Source organism: Phyllobates terribilis, unplaced genomic scaffold (genome assembly GCF_046119375.1).
Source record: "Phyllobates terribilis strain yellow unplaced genomic scaffold, ASM4611937v1 Scaffold_8__6_contigs__length_399053987, whole genome shotgun sequence".
NCBI classification, from domain to species: domain Eukaryota; kingdom Metazoa; phylum Chordata; class Amphibia; order Anura; family Dendrobatidae; genus Phyllobates; species Phyllobates terribilis.
The window spans coordinates 186544998-186565107 of record NW_027362768.1 but is presented as its reverse complement, the minus strand read 5'-3'; the positions used below and the strand labels follow the sequence as shown (position 1 = coordinate 186565107).

Sequence of the window (20110 nt, the reverse complement as noted above, 5' to 3'; positions counted from 1 at the left end):
AATGATAAGACTGTGTACGCATGGACACACCACACTTATAAAGGGGAAAGGTAACCCCATAAACAAAATGTGAAATGCTGTAATCCCGTGTACGAAGCGTTTAGGGCTCCAATTTATCAAAGCTTTTATGTCATGATTCTGGCATAAAAAGCTTGGAAAAAAAATCAGCATTTTTTTGTGCAACAAAAGACTGCACAAACATTTAGCAACTTTGGCGTTTTCATGCCATTTTTGGCCAACTCTGATAAAGTGGGACTAGAGACGGCGTCCCTGTCTCATGCGTCCCGTCAAGACCAGCATGAAAAACACCGGTGTTGATAAATCGGGGTCTAATTGTTTTAACCAGCTATGGCCACACCTGACATCTCTGTTATTCACCAGGAGCTCGAGGTTCTGAGCGGACGCAGAGTCGATCATTGCCGTCTGTTCACTTCCCTGAAATCGAAATTTCAGGGATTTTGGAGCATAAACTGCATTCTGGATGAATTCCACATATTTCAGCAAAGCAGCAACCGCAGCCAAACAATAATACCTAGAAGATAAAAGTAGAAATACAAATGCAATTCGAGTTCTTTCTTTCTATTCATTTTTATTTATAATTCCGAAAAAAAAATGCACAAAAATAGCACAGATAGTCTGAGCTGCTGCAGCACAGCATGCCCTGGCCGATTATGCAATCCTAGGTTGACAGTGTCTAGATCAGTGTTTCCCAAACCCCATCCTCACGGTCCCCCCACAGGTCATGTTTTCAGGATCTCCTTAGTATTACACAGGTGATTGACGTATCATCAAGGTATCAGGAATTCTCTCACCTGTGCAATACTAAGGAGATCCATGACCTGTGGGGGTCCGTGAGGATGGGGTTTGGGAAACACTGGTCTAGATTTACATTTACACCTCACCTCTCTCCTGACTTTCTCGGGATTCATGCTTCATATACATGTATAGAGAGACATGTCAGTGTAGGCGAAAGAATTTGGGGAGAAGCTGCTGGGAACATGTCTCATGGACCAGTCTCTAGTCGTATCGTCCCTGGTGGCTTTTTAAAGTATGTAAAACATAGATGTCAGGAATAACAGAACCGGTCGCTCCATAGACACACATAGAGGAAAGCATACGAGGTGCAATAATGGAGCTGGCCTCTGATTCTTGCTGCCCGTGGTTCGAGCAGCATAATTAGGTGACTGGTTCCCTTTATGGGACTCTCACACCTCATGTGAAGCACAATATCATACATACTTAGACTTGATTTCCATTAGGACTGTGCTGAATTCTGGGGCGCATAATTGTTCTATATATTCCAGGCCTTTGGTTTCATTGAAATATTTCCGCTGTACAGTGGTAACAGAGGCATCCTGCAAGTGACACAACGTGACAAAAGTGAGGAACTGCGGCATGTCGTCAGCAAATCTGCTGCAGGTATCACCGTAAATCAGACTGCGATTCAGGACGTGCATGGTGTCTCCCTCTATGAAATTTTGCACTTTATCGTGGACACTTAACCGAAATCTGACATCACCGGCTGAAATATATTACGATCTTTAAGGCAGGGGTTGCACATAGCGCCTCTGAGGTGCGTCTGCTGAGATTACCATTTCAGGGACGTAGACCCGAAACACTTTAAAATACCTAAAATAACAAACAGAGTAAGTACTTACCCTCCCTGGGTCACTAGCTGCTGAACTCAGTGTTTGGCAGCAGCGGTGATGTGACATTATCACAGCAACCAAAATACCATGGAGTTTGCGCTGGACCTGGGGAGGGTAAGAACCTGCTCTGTTTCTTTTTTTTAGAGGTTTTGGGGTCCATTTTCTTGAAACTGGAGAACCCCTTTTAAGTCAATGGTGAAAGGAATTGCCTACCAAGGACAACTCTTATCAAATGTGGCCTCCCTGTCAATCAGATCACAGGGGTCCAGCAGCTGAAACCCCCGACAATTACTTGTTACCACTTCTAAAACTATAAGGTCATATTCACATATTGTATAAAAATGTCTGCAACCAAATCAGCAACGAATCTTCAGCACAATACGTGTCCTACTTGTGCATTTCTTTGAGGATTTGACTGCGATTTCACCCTAGTCCATTAGGGTCATAGGCGGATTATAATGAGGGCAATCTGGGCTACCGCCTGGGGCCTCGGGCCTCCAGGGGGCACGGGGCTCCGGGGTGTCTATGGCCAGATTGCCCTCATTATATGTGCAGCGCCGCGGCACATACTGGCAGACAGTGGTGGGGGGAGGCCCCTGGACCGCTCCCCCAGCAGCGGCGCATGGACGCTGCTTCTTCTCCGGCCGGGCCAGCACTGCAGCTGTTAACTTCCCTGTGCGGGTCCGGCCGCGCCACTGCTAGGAAACACGGCCCTGTGCGCGGCCGTGACTCCTAACTGTGACGTCACGCAGTGGGCGCCCGGCCTGCAGTGCTACTTACCACCGGAGAGGAGCAGCAGGAGGACTGGAGCGGAGGAGGGGGATGGTGGGTCTGTGTATGTTTGTGTCTGTGTGTGTGAGAGAGTGTGTATGAGAGAGAGTGTGTGTGTGAGAGAGTGTGTATGTGTGAGAGTGTGTATGTGTGATTGAGTGAGTGTGTGTGTGTGCAGGCAGATATCATTGTGTGATGTCTGTTTATATGTATTTTTGTGTTTCAAATGTGTTTATGCGTGTATGTATATGTCTGTATATGTTTGTGTGTGCGTGACTGCGTGCGGCCTCCCGCTGTCTCTGGGGGGGGGCGCCGTGCGGCCTCCCACTGTGTATAGATGGCTACGTGCGGCCTCCTGCTGTGTATAGATGGCTACGTGCGGCCTCCTGCTGTGTATAGATGGCTACGTGCGGTCTCCTGCTGTGTATAGATGGCTACGTGCGGCCTCCAGCTGTGTATAGATGGCTATGTGCGGTCTCCTGCTGTGTATAGATGGCTACGTGCGGCCTTCCGCTGTGTATAGATGGCTACGTGCGGCCTCCCGCTGTGTATAGATGGCTACGTGCGGCCTCCTGCTGTGTATAGATGGCGCTGTGCGGCCTCCTGCTGTGTATAGATGGCTACGTGCGGCCTCCTGCTGTGTATAGATGGCTCCGTGCGGCCTCCTGCTGTGTATAGATGGCGCCGTGCGGCCTCCTGCTGTGTATAGATGGCTACGTGTGGCCTCCGGCTGTGTATAGATGGCTCCGTGCGGCCTCCTGCTGTGTATAGATGGCTACGTGCGGCCTCCTGCTGTGTATAGATGGCTCCGTGCGGCCTCCTGCTGTGTATAGAAGGCTACGTGCGGCCTCCTGCTGTGTATAGATGGCGCAGTGCAGCCTCCTGCTGTGTATAGATGGCTACGTGCGGCCTCCTGCTGTGTATAGACGGCTCCGTGCGGCCTCCTGCTGTGTATAGATGGCTACGTGCGGCCTCCCGCTGTGTATAGATGGCTCCGTGCGGCCTCCTGCTGTGTATAGATGGTGTGACCAAAACATCAGCTAGAAAGCATTGGCACTGAGATGTGGTCTGTGGTCCCCACCTGCAGAACCACTCCTTTATTGAGGGTGTCTTGATAATTCCCAATAATTTCCATCTATTGTCTATTCCATTTGCACAACAGCAGGTGAAATTGATTGGCAATCAGTGTTGCTTCCTAAGTGGACAGTTTGATTTCACAGAAGTTTGATTTACTTGGAGCTATATTCTGTTGTTTAAGTGTTCCCTTTATTTTTTTGAGCAGTGTAATATCCACACAAGAATGAGCGTGCTGGAGATCTAATATCCACGCTATGCTCTTGCTATGTTCTTGCGGACTTTTCCCATGCAACATGACAATGTGATTCTGAAGAATCTAATTTACTTGCATTGTATAGTAAATTGCTGTGAATTTTCAGTGCGGAATTAAGCGCCAAATATCAACAGAAAATCCTGAACGTATTTGCTTAACCTAAATGGTGAAAATTGGATTTTATTCCAAAAAGTTCAAAGAACCTAAAACAGTCCCATTAAATGCAAACATATGGAGCACCTTAAAGTTTTCACTGATAAGGCGAAATAGTTCTGCGCTCTTCCCGCTTTCACATGCAGTATTCGGCATCAGGATTTCAAGAGGGGTCAGAATCTGGAGTTTTGTTATTATCTGGAAAATGTGATAACATTAAAACTTAGTTAGAGAGAAGATCATCAATGTGTTCTGACCAAAGGAGGACAAAATAAAAAATAAATGTATAAGAAAGACCTCTTTTCAGGCTGGCTCAGGCAGTTGTGTGCTGTCTGAGTATCCAGGAAAATATAGCACCTAGCCACCACATGATTTTGCAGGCCTTAGCCTCATTTACTTCAAGACTCTGCTCCAACCAGCCGGATTATTTTCCAAGCAACTCCTGCCTGCTTTCCATTGTCTAACTACTACTTCTCAGCTCTGCTATTAACCACATACATGCTGCAAGTTCCAGACTGCATATACTTCTCTGCTGTTCCTGTATGCGACTGTCCTCTAGCACCATCCAGTGCTTACAGCTTTGCTTGCCAACCTGCTATCCTGGGCCCTCATCGATCCAGGTGCTGTCTTTTCTTCGCTACATCGCTGTCTCCATCCGTACTCACCTTGACCTATGGCTTTGAGTACCCACCTTTATTTGCAGGATAATCCCTTTATTATTATATTTTGGCCAGAAGTCTGGGAAGTTCTCGGCCTTACAGGTGATTTCAGACACTTATCTATGACCTCCTATAATATCAGATAATCAGTCTCAGTGGTTGGCCATCAAAATGTCAGACAATGGAGAAAATCAGCATATACATATGCTACAATAATGTAATACTGCTTTTATTCACGCTTTTAGTGATACTTTCACCTTCACATAAATGCTGCTGTCTGAAAACTGAGATAAAACCACATCGGGGTTCTTTACATCCAAACTAGCCATGCCAATCTCTCCTCTAGCAAGTCCTCGTCCTTCCACCACCGCCACAAACGCAGACGCTGTGGACCGAGCTGATGCTGAAGACGAAGTGGTCACTGGAAAAGGAAAGAATGATCTGTTATACTGAGGAATGCAACGACTGATGTGTGCGGTGAATGATGGGGGTGATAGTCATCTCATCTGTGTTGCAATCATAAGCAAAGCATTGCTTATTGACCTCATAAGGGTCTGACCCCACAAATGCTCTTCTGGAAGAAGAGGCAAAAATTCCTACAGAGTCGCCAAAATCTTGTAGAAAACCTTTGCAGAAGAGCGGGAGCCAATATATCTGAAGAAGACGACTCCATATTAATGTCTATGGATGTAGGATGGGAGGTGAGAAAAGCTCCTGGAGGAGGATGTGGGGGGCACATACTTTTCTCCATATTAATGTCTATGGATGTAGGATGGGAGGTGAGAAAAGCTCCTGGAGGAGGATGTGGGGGGCACATACTTTTCTCCATATTAATGTCTATGGATGTAGGATGGGAGGTGAGAAAAGCTCCTGGAGGAGGATGTGGGGGGCACATACTTTTCTCCATATTAATGTCTATGGATGTAGGATGGGAGGTGAGAAAAGCTCCTGGAGGAGGATGTGGGGGGCACATACTTTTCTCCATATTAATGTCTATGGATGTAGGATGGGAGGTGAGGAAAGCTCCTGGAGGTGGATGTGGGGGGCACATACTTTTCTCCATATTAATGTCTATGGATGTAGGATGGGAGGTGAGGAAAGCTCCTGGAGGTGGATGTGGGGCACATACTTTTCTCCATATTAATGTCTATGGATGTAGGATGGGAGGCGAGGAAAGCTCCTGGAGGTGGATGTGGGGGGCACATACTTTTCTCCATATTAATGTCTATGGATGTAGGATGGGAGGCGAGGAAAGCTCCTGGAGGAGGATGTGGGGGGCACATACTTTTCTCCATATTAATGTCTATGGATGTAGGATGGGAGGTGAGGAAAGCTCCTGGAGGAGGATGTGGGGGGCACATACTTTTCTCCATATTAATGTCTATGGATGTAGATGAGGACAGAGAAGCCCCTGGATGTGGATGTGGGGGGCACATACTTTTCTCCATATTAATCTCTATGGATGTAGATGGAGGACAAAAAAAGCTCCTGGAGGTGGATGTGGGGGGCACATACTTTTCTCCATATTAATGTCTGTGGATGTAGGATGGGAGGTGAGGAAAGCTCCTGGAGGTGGATGTGGGGGGCACATACTTTTCTCCATATTAATGTCTGTGGATGTAGGATGGGAGGTGAGGAAAGCTCCTGGAGGAGGATGTGGGGGGCACATACTTTTCTCCATATTAATGTCTATGGACGTAGGATGGGAGGTGAGGAAAGCTCCTGGAGGAGGATGTGGGGGGCACATACTTTTCTCCATATTAATGTCTATGGACGTAGGGTGGGAGGTGAGGAAAGCTCCTGGAGGAGGATGTGGGGGGCACATACTTTTCTCCATATTAATGTCTATGGATGTAGGATGGGAGGTGAGGAAAGCTCCTGGAGGTGGATGTGGGGGGCACATACTTTTCTCCATATTAATGTCTATGGACGTAGGATGGGAGGTGAGGAAAGCTCCTGGAGGAGGATGTGGGGGGCACATACTTTTCTCCATATTAATGTCTATGGACGTAGGGTGGGAGGTGAGGAAAGCTCCTGGAGGTGGATGTGGGGGGCACATACTTTTCTCCATATTAATGTCTATGGATGTAGGATGGGAGGTGAGGAAAGCTCCTGGAGGTGGATGTGGGGGGCACATACTTTTCTCCATATTAATGTCTATGGATATAGGATGGGAGGTGAGGAAAGCTACTGGAGGTGGATGTGGGGGGCACATACTTTTCTCCATATTAATGTCTGTGGATGTAGGATGGGAGGTGAGGAAAGCTCCTGGAGGTGGATGTGGGGGGGCACATACTTTTCTCCATATTAATGTCTATAGATGTAGGATGGGAGGTGAGGAAAGCTCCTGGAGGAGGATGTGGGGGGCACATACTTTCCTCCATATTAATGTCTATGGATGTAGATGAGGACAGAGAAGCCCCTGGAGGTGGATGTGGGGGGCACATACTTTTCTCCATATTAATCTCTATGGATGTAGATGGAGGACAAAAAAAGCTCCTGGAGGTGGATGTGGGGGGCACATACTTTTCTCCATATTAATGTCTGTGGATGTAGGATGGGAGGTGAGGAAAGCTCCTGGAGGTGGATGTGGGGGGCACATACTTTTCTCCATATTAATGTCTGTGGATGTAGGATGGGAGGTGAGGAAAGCTCCTGGAGGAGGATGTGGGGGGCACATACTTTTCTCCATATTAATGTCTATGGACGTAGGATGGGAGGTGAGGAAAGCTCCTGGAGGAGGATGTGGGGGGCACATACTTTTCTCCATATTAATGTCTATGGATGTAGGATGGGAGGTGAGGAAAGCTCCTGGAGGAGGATGTGGGGGGCACATACTTTTCTCCATATTAATGTCTATGGATGTAGGATGGGAGGTGAGGAAAGCTCCTGGAGGTGGATGTGGGGGGCACATACTTTTCTCCATATTAATGTCTATGGATGTAGGATGGGAGGTGAGGAAAGCTCCTGGAGGTGGATGTGGGGGGCACATACTTTTCTCCATATTAATGTCTATGGATGTAGGATGGGAGGTGAGGAAAGCTCCTGGAGGTGGATGTGGGGGGCACATACTTTTCTCCATATTAATGTCTATGGATGTAGGATGGGAGGCGAGGAAAGCTCCTGGAGGTGGATGTGGGGGGCACATACTTTTCTCCATATTAATGTCTATGGATGTAGGATGGGAGGCGAGGAAAGCTCCTGGAGGAGGATGTGGGGGGCACATACTTTTCTCCATATTAATGTCTATGGATGTAGGATGGGAGGTGAGGAAAGCTCCTGGAGGAGGATGTGGGGGGCACATACTTTTCTCCATATTAATGTCTATGGATGTAGGATGGGAGGTGAGGAAGGCTCCTGGAGGAGGATGTGGGGGGCACATACTTTTTTCCATGCATTGTGTGAGAGCACTACCTGTATATCCGGTCACCGGAGTCTGGAGTTTGGATTTTGTGCAGTAGCCGCCGGCTAGTTTTCTGGCACAGGGACTGTTGGGAGCTTTTCTGGAAGAGCTGCTGCTAACGGAGGCAGCGTGGAAAGCGCTGGTATTATCCGCAAAGGAACTTCTGTCTGCAAAATAAGGTTCTGCGGAAAAAGCTACAGAAAAAAAAATAATTTGAAAATGAAGAGAGATCTCCCCAATATGAGTGCGGTGACAGAGCGACATTCAGAGCCGTCTCCGGAAGGACTTTCTGAGCTGCAGTTCAGCCGTCTACATATTGTTAGTTATCTTAGAAGAAGAAAACCACACTAAAAATGTATGAAAAAAACCCAAAAGTGCACGTAAAGGAGGCCGAAGGCTCGGTAAGCATGTTCCGCATCTGTTGAGGATTTTATGAAGATTTCTTAACTGAAATCTGCAGCGTTTCATCTAAAACCCAAATTGCACCAAAATCCATAACCCAACAAAAAAATCTTTAAATTCTGCTTGCAAAAAACTCCCAAATGATTTGAATGTGAAAGCGGGACAACAGTGCAAGTCGCATTTTTTATCATACGTGTCGTCTCAATTCTTTGGCGCATTTTCTGGGTGCAAATCGCAGCAAGACGAGCACTTTTCATAAATGTTTTTATCGTGGCTTTTCATGTTATTTTTGCTGAGGAAATGCACCAAAAAAAACACATCCTATTCGGGCATGTTCACACAGAGTTTAGCTACGTGGCTTATTGCAGGGATTCTGCATCAAAATCTGTATATAAAATAAACTCTTCAAATCTGCTAGCAACAAGCTTCCTATTCATTTCAAAGGTGCCTATATTGCACAAGTGGTTTTTTTTTCTGTGTTTTTAGAGTGATTTTCTTGATGTGGATTTTGAAGCAGATCTGCTCTAAAATCCACATTAGAGAATTCAGAGACCTTTTGATGTGGATTTTGAAACTTCAAAATCCATGTGAAAAAAAAACATAGCCTAATAATTAAAAACAAATCAAAAGGCCACGCTGAAGTAAAGTGTGAAAAAACACATCAAAACAGAAGGAAAAAAATAATTTTTGGGGGGGGGGCTTTTATCGCAATTTTTGATACTTTTTTTCTGTAAAGTTTTTGGCAGCTGTAACACGCTAAAAAAACCTGACCCTATTGCCACACTTCATATTATAATACAATCTGCATCAAAACTATTTAAAAAAAAAAATAACACGCTTTTACAAAACTGCAGCAAAATAACAAGTGTCTTATGGAAGAGTTTTTAGATGGGTTTTTTTTTCAGCCAGAAAAATCCACAAAAAAATTATGTGAACATAGCCCTAGAATATATTCACAAGGAGGTTTTTTTGGCGAGATTTCTGCTAGAATATCCACCAGAAAAAAAAATGTTTCAAATATTCTCTGAAAAGGCTTTGTGTATATTTCAATGGGAAAACTCAGCCATAGTGCACACAATGCTTTTTTTTTTGCACATGGAAAAAAAGTGTCAATTCTTGAGGCAGTTTTGCTTGGAAAAAAATTACTCCAAATTTCACTATTGAATCAATTGAAAAAAAAAAGTCTCATACACAAAAACCTAAACATCATAAAAAAGGCAAAAAAAAATTACTCAGAGAAAAATCCATGTTAAAAAGGTAAAAACAAACAGTGTTCTCAAGCAGTTTTTTAACCATTAAAATGTTCTAAAAACTGTGCAAGTTTCATCTCACCATAATTGTACCGAACTGGAGAGTTATGTGATTGGGACATTTTTACTGGACAATAAATGCAATAATAGTGAAAGTCCAAATATAATGGTGGAAGTGTTCTTTTTCTTTCATCATTACACCCCACTTGGAAGAGGAGGAAAAAACGGCAACAAAAAAAATGAAAACTTGCCCACTCATGAAAGGACTGCTGGCTGCTGATTGCTGTATGTTTGGGTATGTCAGTGTTGGATTCTCCAGGTCTAGATTGGTCCAATCACTGACGATGGATACTGCAGACGGTATTTGATCCAGTCTGCTAAGGTATACACAGTGGCGAAAATAAGCATTTGATACACTGCAGATTTTGCAAGTTTTCCCACCCACAAAGAATGGAGAGGTCTGTAATATTTATCGTAGATACACTTCACCAGTGAGAGACAGAATCAAAAAAAAAATCCAGAAAATCACATTGTAGGATTTTTACATAATCAATTTGCATTTTATTGCATGAAATAAGTATTTGATACAATAGAAAAACAGAACTTAATATTTGGTCCAGAAACCTTTGTTACAATTACAGAGGTCAGACGTTTCCTGTAGTTCTTGACCAGGTTTGCACACACTGCAGCAGGGATTTTGGCCCCCTCCTCCATACAGATCTTCTCCTGATGTTTCGGGGTTGTTACTGGGCAACATTGAGTTTCAGCTTCCTCCAAAGATTTTCTATTGGGTTCAGGTCTTGAGACTGGCTAGGCCACTCCAGGACCGTGAAATGCTTCTTATAGAGCCACTCCTTAGTTGCCCTGTCTATGTGTTTCGGGTCATTGTCATGCTGGAAGACCCAGCCACGACACAACTTTAATGCTCTTACTGAGGAGGTGTTATGCACACGCCCGGGCTAAGCGGCGTGTGCGTGGGATTGGTAGTGATTCCACTGGACCGTGCCGGAGAGTGAATGCCTGGAGGGGCGTGACTAAGTATTCACCCGATCCGACCAGGGTCGCACGACGGCATACGACGCCAGTGCACCAAGGAGGAACCGAGCAGAGGGACCAGGTGCTACTCCAGGACAGACCCCGGACACGGCTGTTGACCCACACAGGGGAATACAGGAACAGGCTGGTAGGCTGGCACACAGACTGGAGGGTATAGGCAGGCACGACTGGTATGCAGGCAGGCGGGTATGCAGGCAGGGGGGTAAAGGCAAGCACAGCTAGAGTGCAGACAGGGAGGCACTAGCAGGTAGGAACACAGGCGGGATAGAACCCAGTACACACCGGGACTCAGGAACAATACAGGCAGAGGGTAACAGGCAAGCACAGCTAGAGTGCAGACAAGGCTGAGCAGGGAGGACAGGGCTCTGTTCACACGGAACAGACAGGAAGGGAAAGACAGAGCCAGATACTCACACAGTACTTGCAGAGACAACAAGCAGGAGTTAGGTACGAGTTCAGACTCTGCAGAAAAAGGAAGGGAACGGAGATAGAGGCAAAACAGGTAAAGGACAGGAGAGAGTTCAGACTGGAACTGAGTGTACGGAGGAGACCGACACTGCAGAGGGATACAGGAGCGGGTCTGGGAATACGGCCCCCAGAGAGGCGGAACGAACAGGCAAGGAGCGTGTTCAGACAGGACAGACCAGACGCAGGAGCGGGTCTAGGAAATCGGCCACTAGAAGGCGAGAGGAACAGGCTAGGAGCGTGTTCAGACAGGACAGACAAGAGAACACAGAAAGGACTCAGTTCAGACACGGGAGCTGATACCGCAAAGCAGGAGACATACAGGACTCAGTTCAGACACGGGAGCTGATACCGCAAAGCAGGAGACATACAGGACTCAGTTCAGACACGGGAGCTGATACCGCAAAGCAGGAGACATACAGGACACAGTTCAGACACGGGAGCTGATACCGCAAAGCAGGAGACATACAGGACTCAGTTCAGACACGGGAACTGATACAGAAAGCAGGAGACAAGAGACGGGACCTGGCACCTTCAGAGTGCAAGCACACACTGAAGGAAACACTATGCTCAGGCAGGGATAGAAGGGAGCTGCTGAGCTATATACCAAGTGACAGACAGCAATAGGCTGAGGACGCACAAGGGGTGTGACCCACAGCAGGTACAAAAGGCAGGAAGTGATCGGGCGCCGCCCTTAAGCAGCAGAAACAGACACAAACAGACAGCATGGAGGGAAGCCAGAGAGACATTCTGGACAGGAGATCAAGTGCGCCCTCTTGCACAGTGGGAGATGGACCACCATGCAAGGACGCCGCCAGGTATGTTACAGTACCTCCCCCCTTACGCCCCCTCTTCTTCAGGCCTGCCAGAATCTTCCGCAGGGAATTCGAGGACCAGTCGTTCACTGGGTTGGAGGGGGACAGAGACTTAAGGGTAATCTCTGCTTCGAGGTACATCTTGTCAAGCTCACAGGAAGAAATAGACGGGTTATCAGGTACATAATGAGGAAAAGTCACTGTCTCTTTGTTATCTGGAGGTATCCCGGAGGATTCAGGAAACAACTGGAGGTCCTCCGCCGGGTCAGAAGAGTGCAGAGGCTCAGAGAAAACAACTGCTTCAGAGTACACTAGGTCGGACTCACTGGAGGAAGCAGGCGAGGTATCGGGTACCGAGTATAGGAAAGTCTCTGTCCATTCACCACCAGGTGGCACCCCGAAGGGTTCTGGAGACAGCTGGCGGTCCTCCGCCTGGTCAGAGGGGTGTAGAGACTCACGGGTAACCTCTGCTTCAGAGTACACTAGGTCGGACTCACTGGACGAAGCAAGCGAGGTATCAGATCCAGGATATAGGAAAGTCTCTGTCCATTCACCACCAGGTGGCACCCCGAAGGATTCTGAACACAACTGGAGGTCCTCCGCCTGGTCGGAGGGGTGTAGAGACTCAGGAGTAACCTCTGCTTCGGAGTACACTAGGTTGGACTCACTGGACGAAGCGAGCGAGGTATCAGATCCAGGATATAGGAAAGTCTCTGTCCATTCACCACCAGGTGGCACCCCGAAGGATTCTGAACACAACTGGAGGTCCTCCGCCTGGTCGGAGGGGTGTAGAGACTCAGGAGTAACCTCTGCTTCGGAGTACACTAGGTTGGACTCACTGGACGAAGCGAGCGAGGTATCAGGTACAGAGTATAAGAGAGTCTCTGTCCTTTCGCTACCAGGTAGCACCCCGAAGGGTTCAGGAGACAACTGGAGATCCTCCGCCTGGTCGGAGGGGTGTAGAGACTCGGAGGTAACTACCACTTTGGGGTACCCATTGTCAGGCTCACAGGACGAAGCGGACAAAGTATTGAGTACCGGGTGTAGAGAAGTCTCTCTCCATTTGTCATCGAGTGGTATCCCGGAGGGTTCAGGAGGCAACAGGGGATCCTCCGCCAGGTAGTAGAGGTGCACAGACTCTGAGGTAACCACAGCTTTGGAGCATCCTTGGACATGCACACCGGTTAAAGAGAAAGAAGCATCTGATGCCGGGTGCAGGAAGTTCTCCTGTGTGGAGTCTGGATGGGCAGAAGTCTCTTCGGCCAGGAGAACTGGTGCACTACCCACGCACATTACCCATTGGGGTTTCTCCGGGATACAGGGAGATGAAGCTTCAGTAGGGACTTCAAGGTTGGGGTCAGGAGGTCTCAGGGAGGACAGACCCTGGCGTGACGGCTTGCCTCTAAGTCTAGCACGTCTGGACTGCCTCTTGAGGTTGAGAGAAGTATTCCGGAAAGCGTAGTCGCCCTGTGAGGATTCTGGGTGGGCAGTAGTCTCATTGGGCTGGAGGACTATTGCGCTACCCACACACATTACCCGTCGGGGCTGCTCCGGGATATTGGGAAGTGAAGCTTCAGCAGGGGCTTCAGAGTTAGGGTCCTCGAAGACCATACGAAAGGCCACCAGGAAGGCCTGCAGGTCAAGGATGACAGGATCCCATGCTTCCCATAGGGGGGGTGACCCATTTCAAGGCATCACCCGCTAGGTAGTCAATCATAAAGGCCACTTTAGCCCAATCGGAAGGAAAATAGAGAGGGTAGGCCTTAAAGTGTAGCATGCATTGCTCCACAAATGCACGACACTGTCTTGGATCCCCATAGTAACGTGGCGGATCCGCAGGAACGAGAGCTGATAGATCCATCTGGACGGGTGCGTAATTCGCCTGGAACTCAGCTAAAGGGGGAAAAAAAATTTATTTATTTTATTTTAATGCATGTATTCGCTGGAAAAACTTCTCAAAGAGCGAAGGCCGTGGGGCTCAACGGGAACCATGGCCTGAGCATGCTGTTATGCACACGCCCGGGCTAAGCGGCGTGTGCGTGGGATTGGTAGTGATTCCACTGGACCGTGCCGGAGAGTGAATGCCTGGAGGGGCGTGACTAAGTATTCACCCGATCCGACCAGGGTCGCACGACGGCATACGACGCCAGTGCACCAAGGAGGAACCGAGCAGAGGGACCAGGTGCTACTCCAGGACAGACCCCGGACACGGCTGTTGACCCACACAGGGGAATACAGGAACAGGCTGGTAGGCTGGCACACAGACTGGAGGGTATAGGCAGGCACGACTGGTATGCAGGCAGGCGGGTATGCAGGCAGGGGGGTAAAGGCAAGCACAGCTAGAGTGCAGACAGGGAGGCACTAGCAGGTAGGAACACAGGCGGGATAGAACCCAGTACACACCGGGACTCAGGAACAATACAGGCAGAGGGTAACAGGCAAGCACAGCTAGAGTGCAGACAAGGCTGAGCAGGGAGGACAGGGCTCTGTTCACACGGAACAGACAGGAAGGGAAAGACAGAGCCAGATACTCACACAGTACTTGCAGAGACAACAAGCAGGAGTTAGGTACGAGTTCAGACTCTGCAGAAAAAGGAAGGGAACGGAGATAGAGGCAAAACAGGTAAAGGACAGGAGAGAGTTCAGACTGGAACTGAGTGTACGGAGGAGACCGACACTGCAGAGGGATACAGGAGCGGGTCTGGGAATACGGCCCCCAGAGAGGCGGAACGAACAGGCAAGGAGCGTGTTCAGACAGGACAGACCAGACGCAGGAGCGGGTCTAGGAAATCGGCCACTAGAAGGCGAGAGGAACAGGCTAGGAGCGTGTTCAGACAGGACAGACAAGAGAACACAGAAAGGACTCAGTTCAGACACGGGAGCTGATACCGCAAAGCAGGAGACATACAGGACTCAGTTCAGACACGGGAGCTGATACCGCAAAGCAGGAGACATACAGGACTCAGTTCAGACACGGGAGCTGATACCGCAAAGCAGGAGACATACAGGACACAGTTCAGACACGGGAGCTGATACCGCAAAGCAGGAGACATACAGGACTCAGTTCAGACACGGGAACTGATACAGAAAGCAGGAGACAAGAGACGGGACCTGGCACCTTCAGAGTGCAAGCACACACTGAAGGAAACACTATGCTCAGGCAGGGATAGAAGGGAGCTGCTGAGCTATATACCAAGTGACAGACAGCAATAGGCTGAGGACGCACAAGGGGTGTGACCCACAGCAGGTACAAAAGGCAGGAAGTGATCGGGCGCCGCCCTTAAGCAGCAGAAACAGACACAAACAGACAGCATGGAGGGAAGCCAGAGAGACATTCTGGACAGGAGATCAAGTGCGCCCTCTTGCACAGTGGGAGATGGACCACCATGCAAGGACGCCGCCAGGTATGTTACAGGAGGTTGTTGGCCAAAATCTAGCGATAAATGACCCCATCCATCCTCCCTTCAATATGGTGCAGTCATCCTGTCCCCTTTGCAGAAAAGCACCGACAAAGTATGATATTTCCCCCACCATGCTTCATGGTTGGGACGGTGTTCTTGGGGTTGTACTCATCCTTCTTCTTCCTCCAAACACAGTGAGTGGAGTTGATACCTAAAAGTTCTATTTTGGTCTCATCTGACTACATGATCTTCTCCCATACCTCCTCTGGATCATCCAGATGGTCATTGGCGACCTTCAAACGGGCCTGGACATGTGCTGGCGTGACCACGGGGACCTTGCTTGCCTGCAGGATTTTAATCCATGACGGCGTAGTGTGTTATAGCTCTCTTCAGGTCATTGACCAGGTCCTCCCGTGTAGTTCTGGGCTGATTCCTGACCTTTCTCAGAATCATCCTTACCCCACGAGGCGAGCTCTTGCATGGAGCTCCAGACCGAGGAAGATTCACAGTCTTCTTGTGTTTCTTCCATTTTCTAATCATTTTGCCAACAGTTGTTATCTTCTCACCAAGCTTCTCGCCTACTGTCCTGTAGCCCATCCCAGCCTTGTGCAGGTCTACAATTTTGTCCCTGGTGTCCTTAGACAGCTCTTTGGTCTTGGCCATGGTGGAGAGGTTGGAGTGTGATTGATTGAGTGTGTGGACAGGTGTCTTTTATACAGGTAAGGAGTTCAGAAAGGTGCAATTAATACAGGTAATGAGTGCAGAGTAGGAGGGCTTCTTAAAGAAAAACTAACAGGTCTGTGAGAGCCAGAATTCTTGCTGGTTGGTCGGTGATCAAATACTTATTTCATGCAATAAAATGCAAATTAATTACGGTATGTAAAAATTATACAATGTGATTTTCTGATTTTTTTTTTTAGATTCTGTCTCTCACAGGTGAAGTGTATCTACGATAAAAACTACAGACCTTTCCATTCTTTCAGTCACAGGCTCCTTCCAAAAAATACAATGAGAAGCAATTAATACTAATAATAATATGCATCCCCAAGTAGTGTCAATAACAACTTCAGCACAAAAATACAAGAAAAATAACAAAGTTTTACAGGTATCAGAAAATGGAGACACAAAACTAATTTCCAGAATACCCCATGCCTAAAATATATATAAAAAAAACTCTAAAAGTTTGATATCACTGTAATCGCACCGACCTGGAAAATGGCATTACAGGGTCATTCTTACCGCACAATTAACCCTGTAAAAAAACAAAACTAAAATAAAAACAATGGTGGAATTGCATTTTTGTCACCATTTCACTGCACTTGTAATCTTGTCTGTAAATTATATGGTAAAGTGAAAACCACAACTTATCCCACAAAATACAAGCCCTTGTGTGGGTATGTGGACAGAAAAACGAAAAAAAAGTAATAGCCCTTGGAACAAAGGGAGGAAAAAAATTAAAGCAAAAAGAATCTGCCAGCAGCTATAATATGCTCATGTAGCTCTTTCACAGACACTTCCAGCGATGCCTTTACATGGCCGGTCTGTTTCTCCATTACTGAGAAATCAGCGTCTGAAAACGTAAATGAGGCTGAAGAGCTATGGTAAGTCTGAAGCCTCCGTCACTCCAGCTCTATTCCCTGCCCTCCTTTCACTGACATCACACAGCTTAGAGGCTGTCAGTCAAGAAGAAGGCGGCGGCGCTGGGCGGGGAAGAGAGCTGGAGTGACAGAGGCTTAAGATCTACCATTGCTCTTCATTTGCATATTACTATAAATACTGATTTCTCAATAATGGAGGAACGGACTGGTCTTGCAAAGGAATTGCTCGACTTGTCTGTGAAAGAGCTGCATGTACATATAAGTGGTTTGAGGGTGAAATCTGCTGACAGATTTCCTTTAATGTGATAACATTCGATGCTGCTCGCTTCCCCGGTCATAGTAAGGAGTCCATTCATTTTCTTGTAATAAACTACATTTGTCCATACCAACCAGATCGCTGCATTTACTCCAAAGCCATAGCAACCAGATCGCTGCGCTTACTCCGAGCCCATAGCAACGAGATCGCTTCATTCACTTCAAGCCCATAGCAACCAGATCACTGCATTTACTCAAATCCCATAGCAACCAGATCACTGAATTTACTCAAATCCCATAGCAACCAGATTGCTGCATTTATTCTGAGCCCTTAGCAACCAGATCACTGCATTTACTCAAATCCCATAGCAAGCAGATCACTGCATTTACTCCAAGCCCATAGCAACGAGATCGCTTCATTCACTCCAAGCCCATAGCAACCAGATCACTGCATTTACTCAAATCCCATAGCAACCAGATCACTGCATTTACTCAAATCCCATAGCAACCAGATTGCTGCATTTATTCTGAGCCCATAGCAACCAGATCACTGCATTTACTCAAATCCCATAGCAAGCAGATCACTACATTTACTCAAATCCCATAGCAACCAAATCACTGCATTTACTCCAAACCCATAGCAACCAAATCACTGCATTTACTCCAAACCCATAGCAACTAGATTGCTGCATTTACTCCAAACCCATAGCAACCAGATCACTGCATTTACTCCAAACCCATAGCAACCAGATTGCTGCATTTACTCCAAACCCATAGCAACCAGATCACTGCATTTACTCCAAACCCATAGCAACCAGATTGCTGCATTTACTCAAAACCCATAGCAACCAGACTGCTGCATTTATTCCAAGCCCATAGCAACCAGATCACTGCATTTACTCAAATCCCATAGCAACCAGATCACTGCATTTACTCCAAGCCCATAGCAACCAGACTGCTGCATTTATTCCAAGCCCATAGCAACCAGATCACTGCATTTACTCAAATTCCATAGCAACCAGATCGCTGCATTTACTCCAAACCCATAGCAACCAGATTACTGCATTTACTCCAAACCCATAGCAACCAGATCGTTGCATTTGCTCCAAGCCCATAGCAATCAGATTGCTGCATTTATTCCAAGCCCATAGCAACCAGATCGCTGCATTTACTCCAAGCCCATAGCAACCAGATCACTGCATTTACTCCAAACCCATAGCAACCAGATTGCTGCATTTACTCCAAACCCATAGCCACCAGATCGCTGCATTTACTCCAAGCCCATAGCAACCAGATCACTGCATTTACTCCAAACCCATAGCAACCAGATCACTGCATTTACTCCAAACCCATAGCAACCAGATCACTGCATTTACTCCAAACCCATAGCAACCAGATCGCTGCATTTACTCCAAACCCATAGCAACCAGATCGCTGCATTTACTCCAAACCCATAGCAACCAGATCGCTGCATTTACTCCAAGCCCATAGCAACCAGATCACTGCATTTACTCCAAGGCCATAGCAACCAGATCACTGCATTTACTCCAAACCCATAGCAACCAGATCGCTGCATTTACTCCAAACCCATAGCAACCAGATCGCTGCATTTACTCCAAACCCATAGCAACCAGATCGCTGCATTTACTCCAAGCCCATAGCAACCAGATCACTGCATTTACTCCAAGCCCATAGCAACCAGATCACTGCATTTACTCCAAACCCATAGCAACCAGATCGCTGCATTTACTCTGAGCCCATAGCAACCAGATTGCTGCATTTATTCCAAGCCCATAGCAACCAGATCACTGCATTTACTCCAAACCCATAGAAACCAGATCACTGCATTTACTCCAAACCCATAGCAACCAGATCGCTGCATTTACTCTGAGCCCATAGCAACCAGATTGCTGCATTTATTCAAACCAGATCACTTCATTTACTCCAGAGCCCATAGCAACCAGATCGCTGCATTTACTCAAATCTCATATAACCAGATCACTGCATTTATTCCGAACCCATTGCAACCAGATTGCTGCATTTACTCCAGATCCCATTAGGACCAATCAGATTGCGGCATTTACTCCAGAGCCTGTTAGGACCAATCAGATTGCTGAATTTACTCCAGAGCCCGTTAGGACCAATCAGATTGCTGCATTTACTCCAGAGCCCGTTAGGACCAATCAGATTGCTGCATTCACGCCAGAGCCCGTTAGGACCAATCAGATTGCTGCATTTACTCCAGAGCCCGTTAGGGCCAATCAGATTGCTGCATTCACTCCAGAGCCCGTTAGGACCAATCAGATTGCTGCATTCACTCCAGACCCCGTTAGGACCAATCAGATTGCTGCTTTCATGCTCCTCCTGTGTCTTTGACCAATGAGAGCACTGATCTGATTGGTTGGTGCTTTGCTCTAGTTCAGATAGCGGCTGCCCCGTGTCCGCGGTCTCCTCACCATTGTTCTGTCCTGTGTTGCTGCCCCCTGGCGTCTCTCGGTTTATAGACGCAGGAGACGCCCGGCTGCTAATGACGGAGCTGCCCGCCGGTGTCTGTGGTACAGGATGGGGGCGGAGAGCTGCTGACAGAGGAGGGGACTCCCGGCCTGAGTAACACGAGGACTCTGACTCCGCCGGTGTCTCATTCTGGGCAGCCGGGAAGCCCAACAAGTGACGAGAGAACCCCGTAAAGCCGGACATGGCGTCTCCCGGAGCGCGGAGGAGGAGCCGAGGACGGACTGCTGGTGACGTCATCGCATAAAGGCGGGAAAAGTCACGTGTCAGTGACACGGCCGCGCGGAGACATTACCTCAGTCATCGCCACTGTGATCACCTCAGTCACAACATCCCCTTCATTATTAACCCATAATAAACCTTCTCCTGTGCACTTTACCCTTCTGTAGAAA

At 47.5% G+C, this 20110-nt stretch overlaps 1 protein-coding gene across 1 annotated transcript in view; it reads right to left on the bottom strand.

Annotated features, from left to right (window-relative positions):
- The window catches only part of MSH4 (mutS homolog 4), a 68284-nt gene extending 48380 nt beyond the window's left edge, over nucleotides 1-19904 (bottom strand). Inside the window, exons 1-6 of the mRNA XM_073642679.1 lie at nucleotides 19664-19904; nucleotides 7977-8147; nucleotides 4820-4983; nucleotides 3991-4101; nucleotides 1240-1355; nucleotides 359-532 (exon numbers count right to left, since the gene is read on the bottom strand). Of these exons, the coding sequence (XP_073498780.1) occupies nucleotides 359-532; nucleotides 1240-1355; nucleotides 3991-4101; nucleotides 4820-4983; nucleotides 7977-8147; nucleotides 19664-19904 (977 nt within the window). The remainder of the gene's footprint in view (nucleotides 1-358; nucleotides 533-1239; nucleotides 1356-3990; nucleotides 4102-4819; nucleotides 4984-7976; nucleotides 8148-19663) is intronic.
- Between the last annotated feature and the right edge of the window lie 206 nt (nucleotides 19905-20110).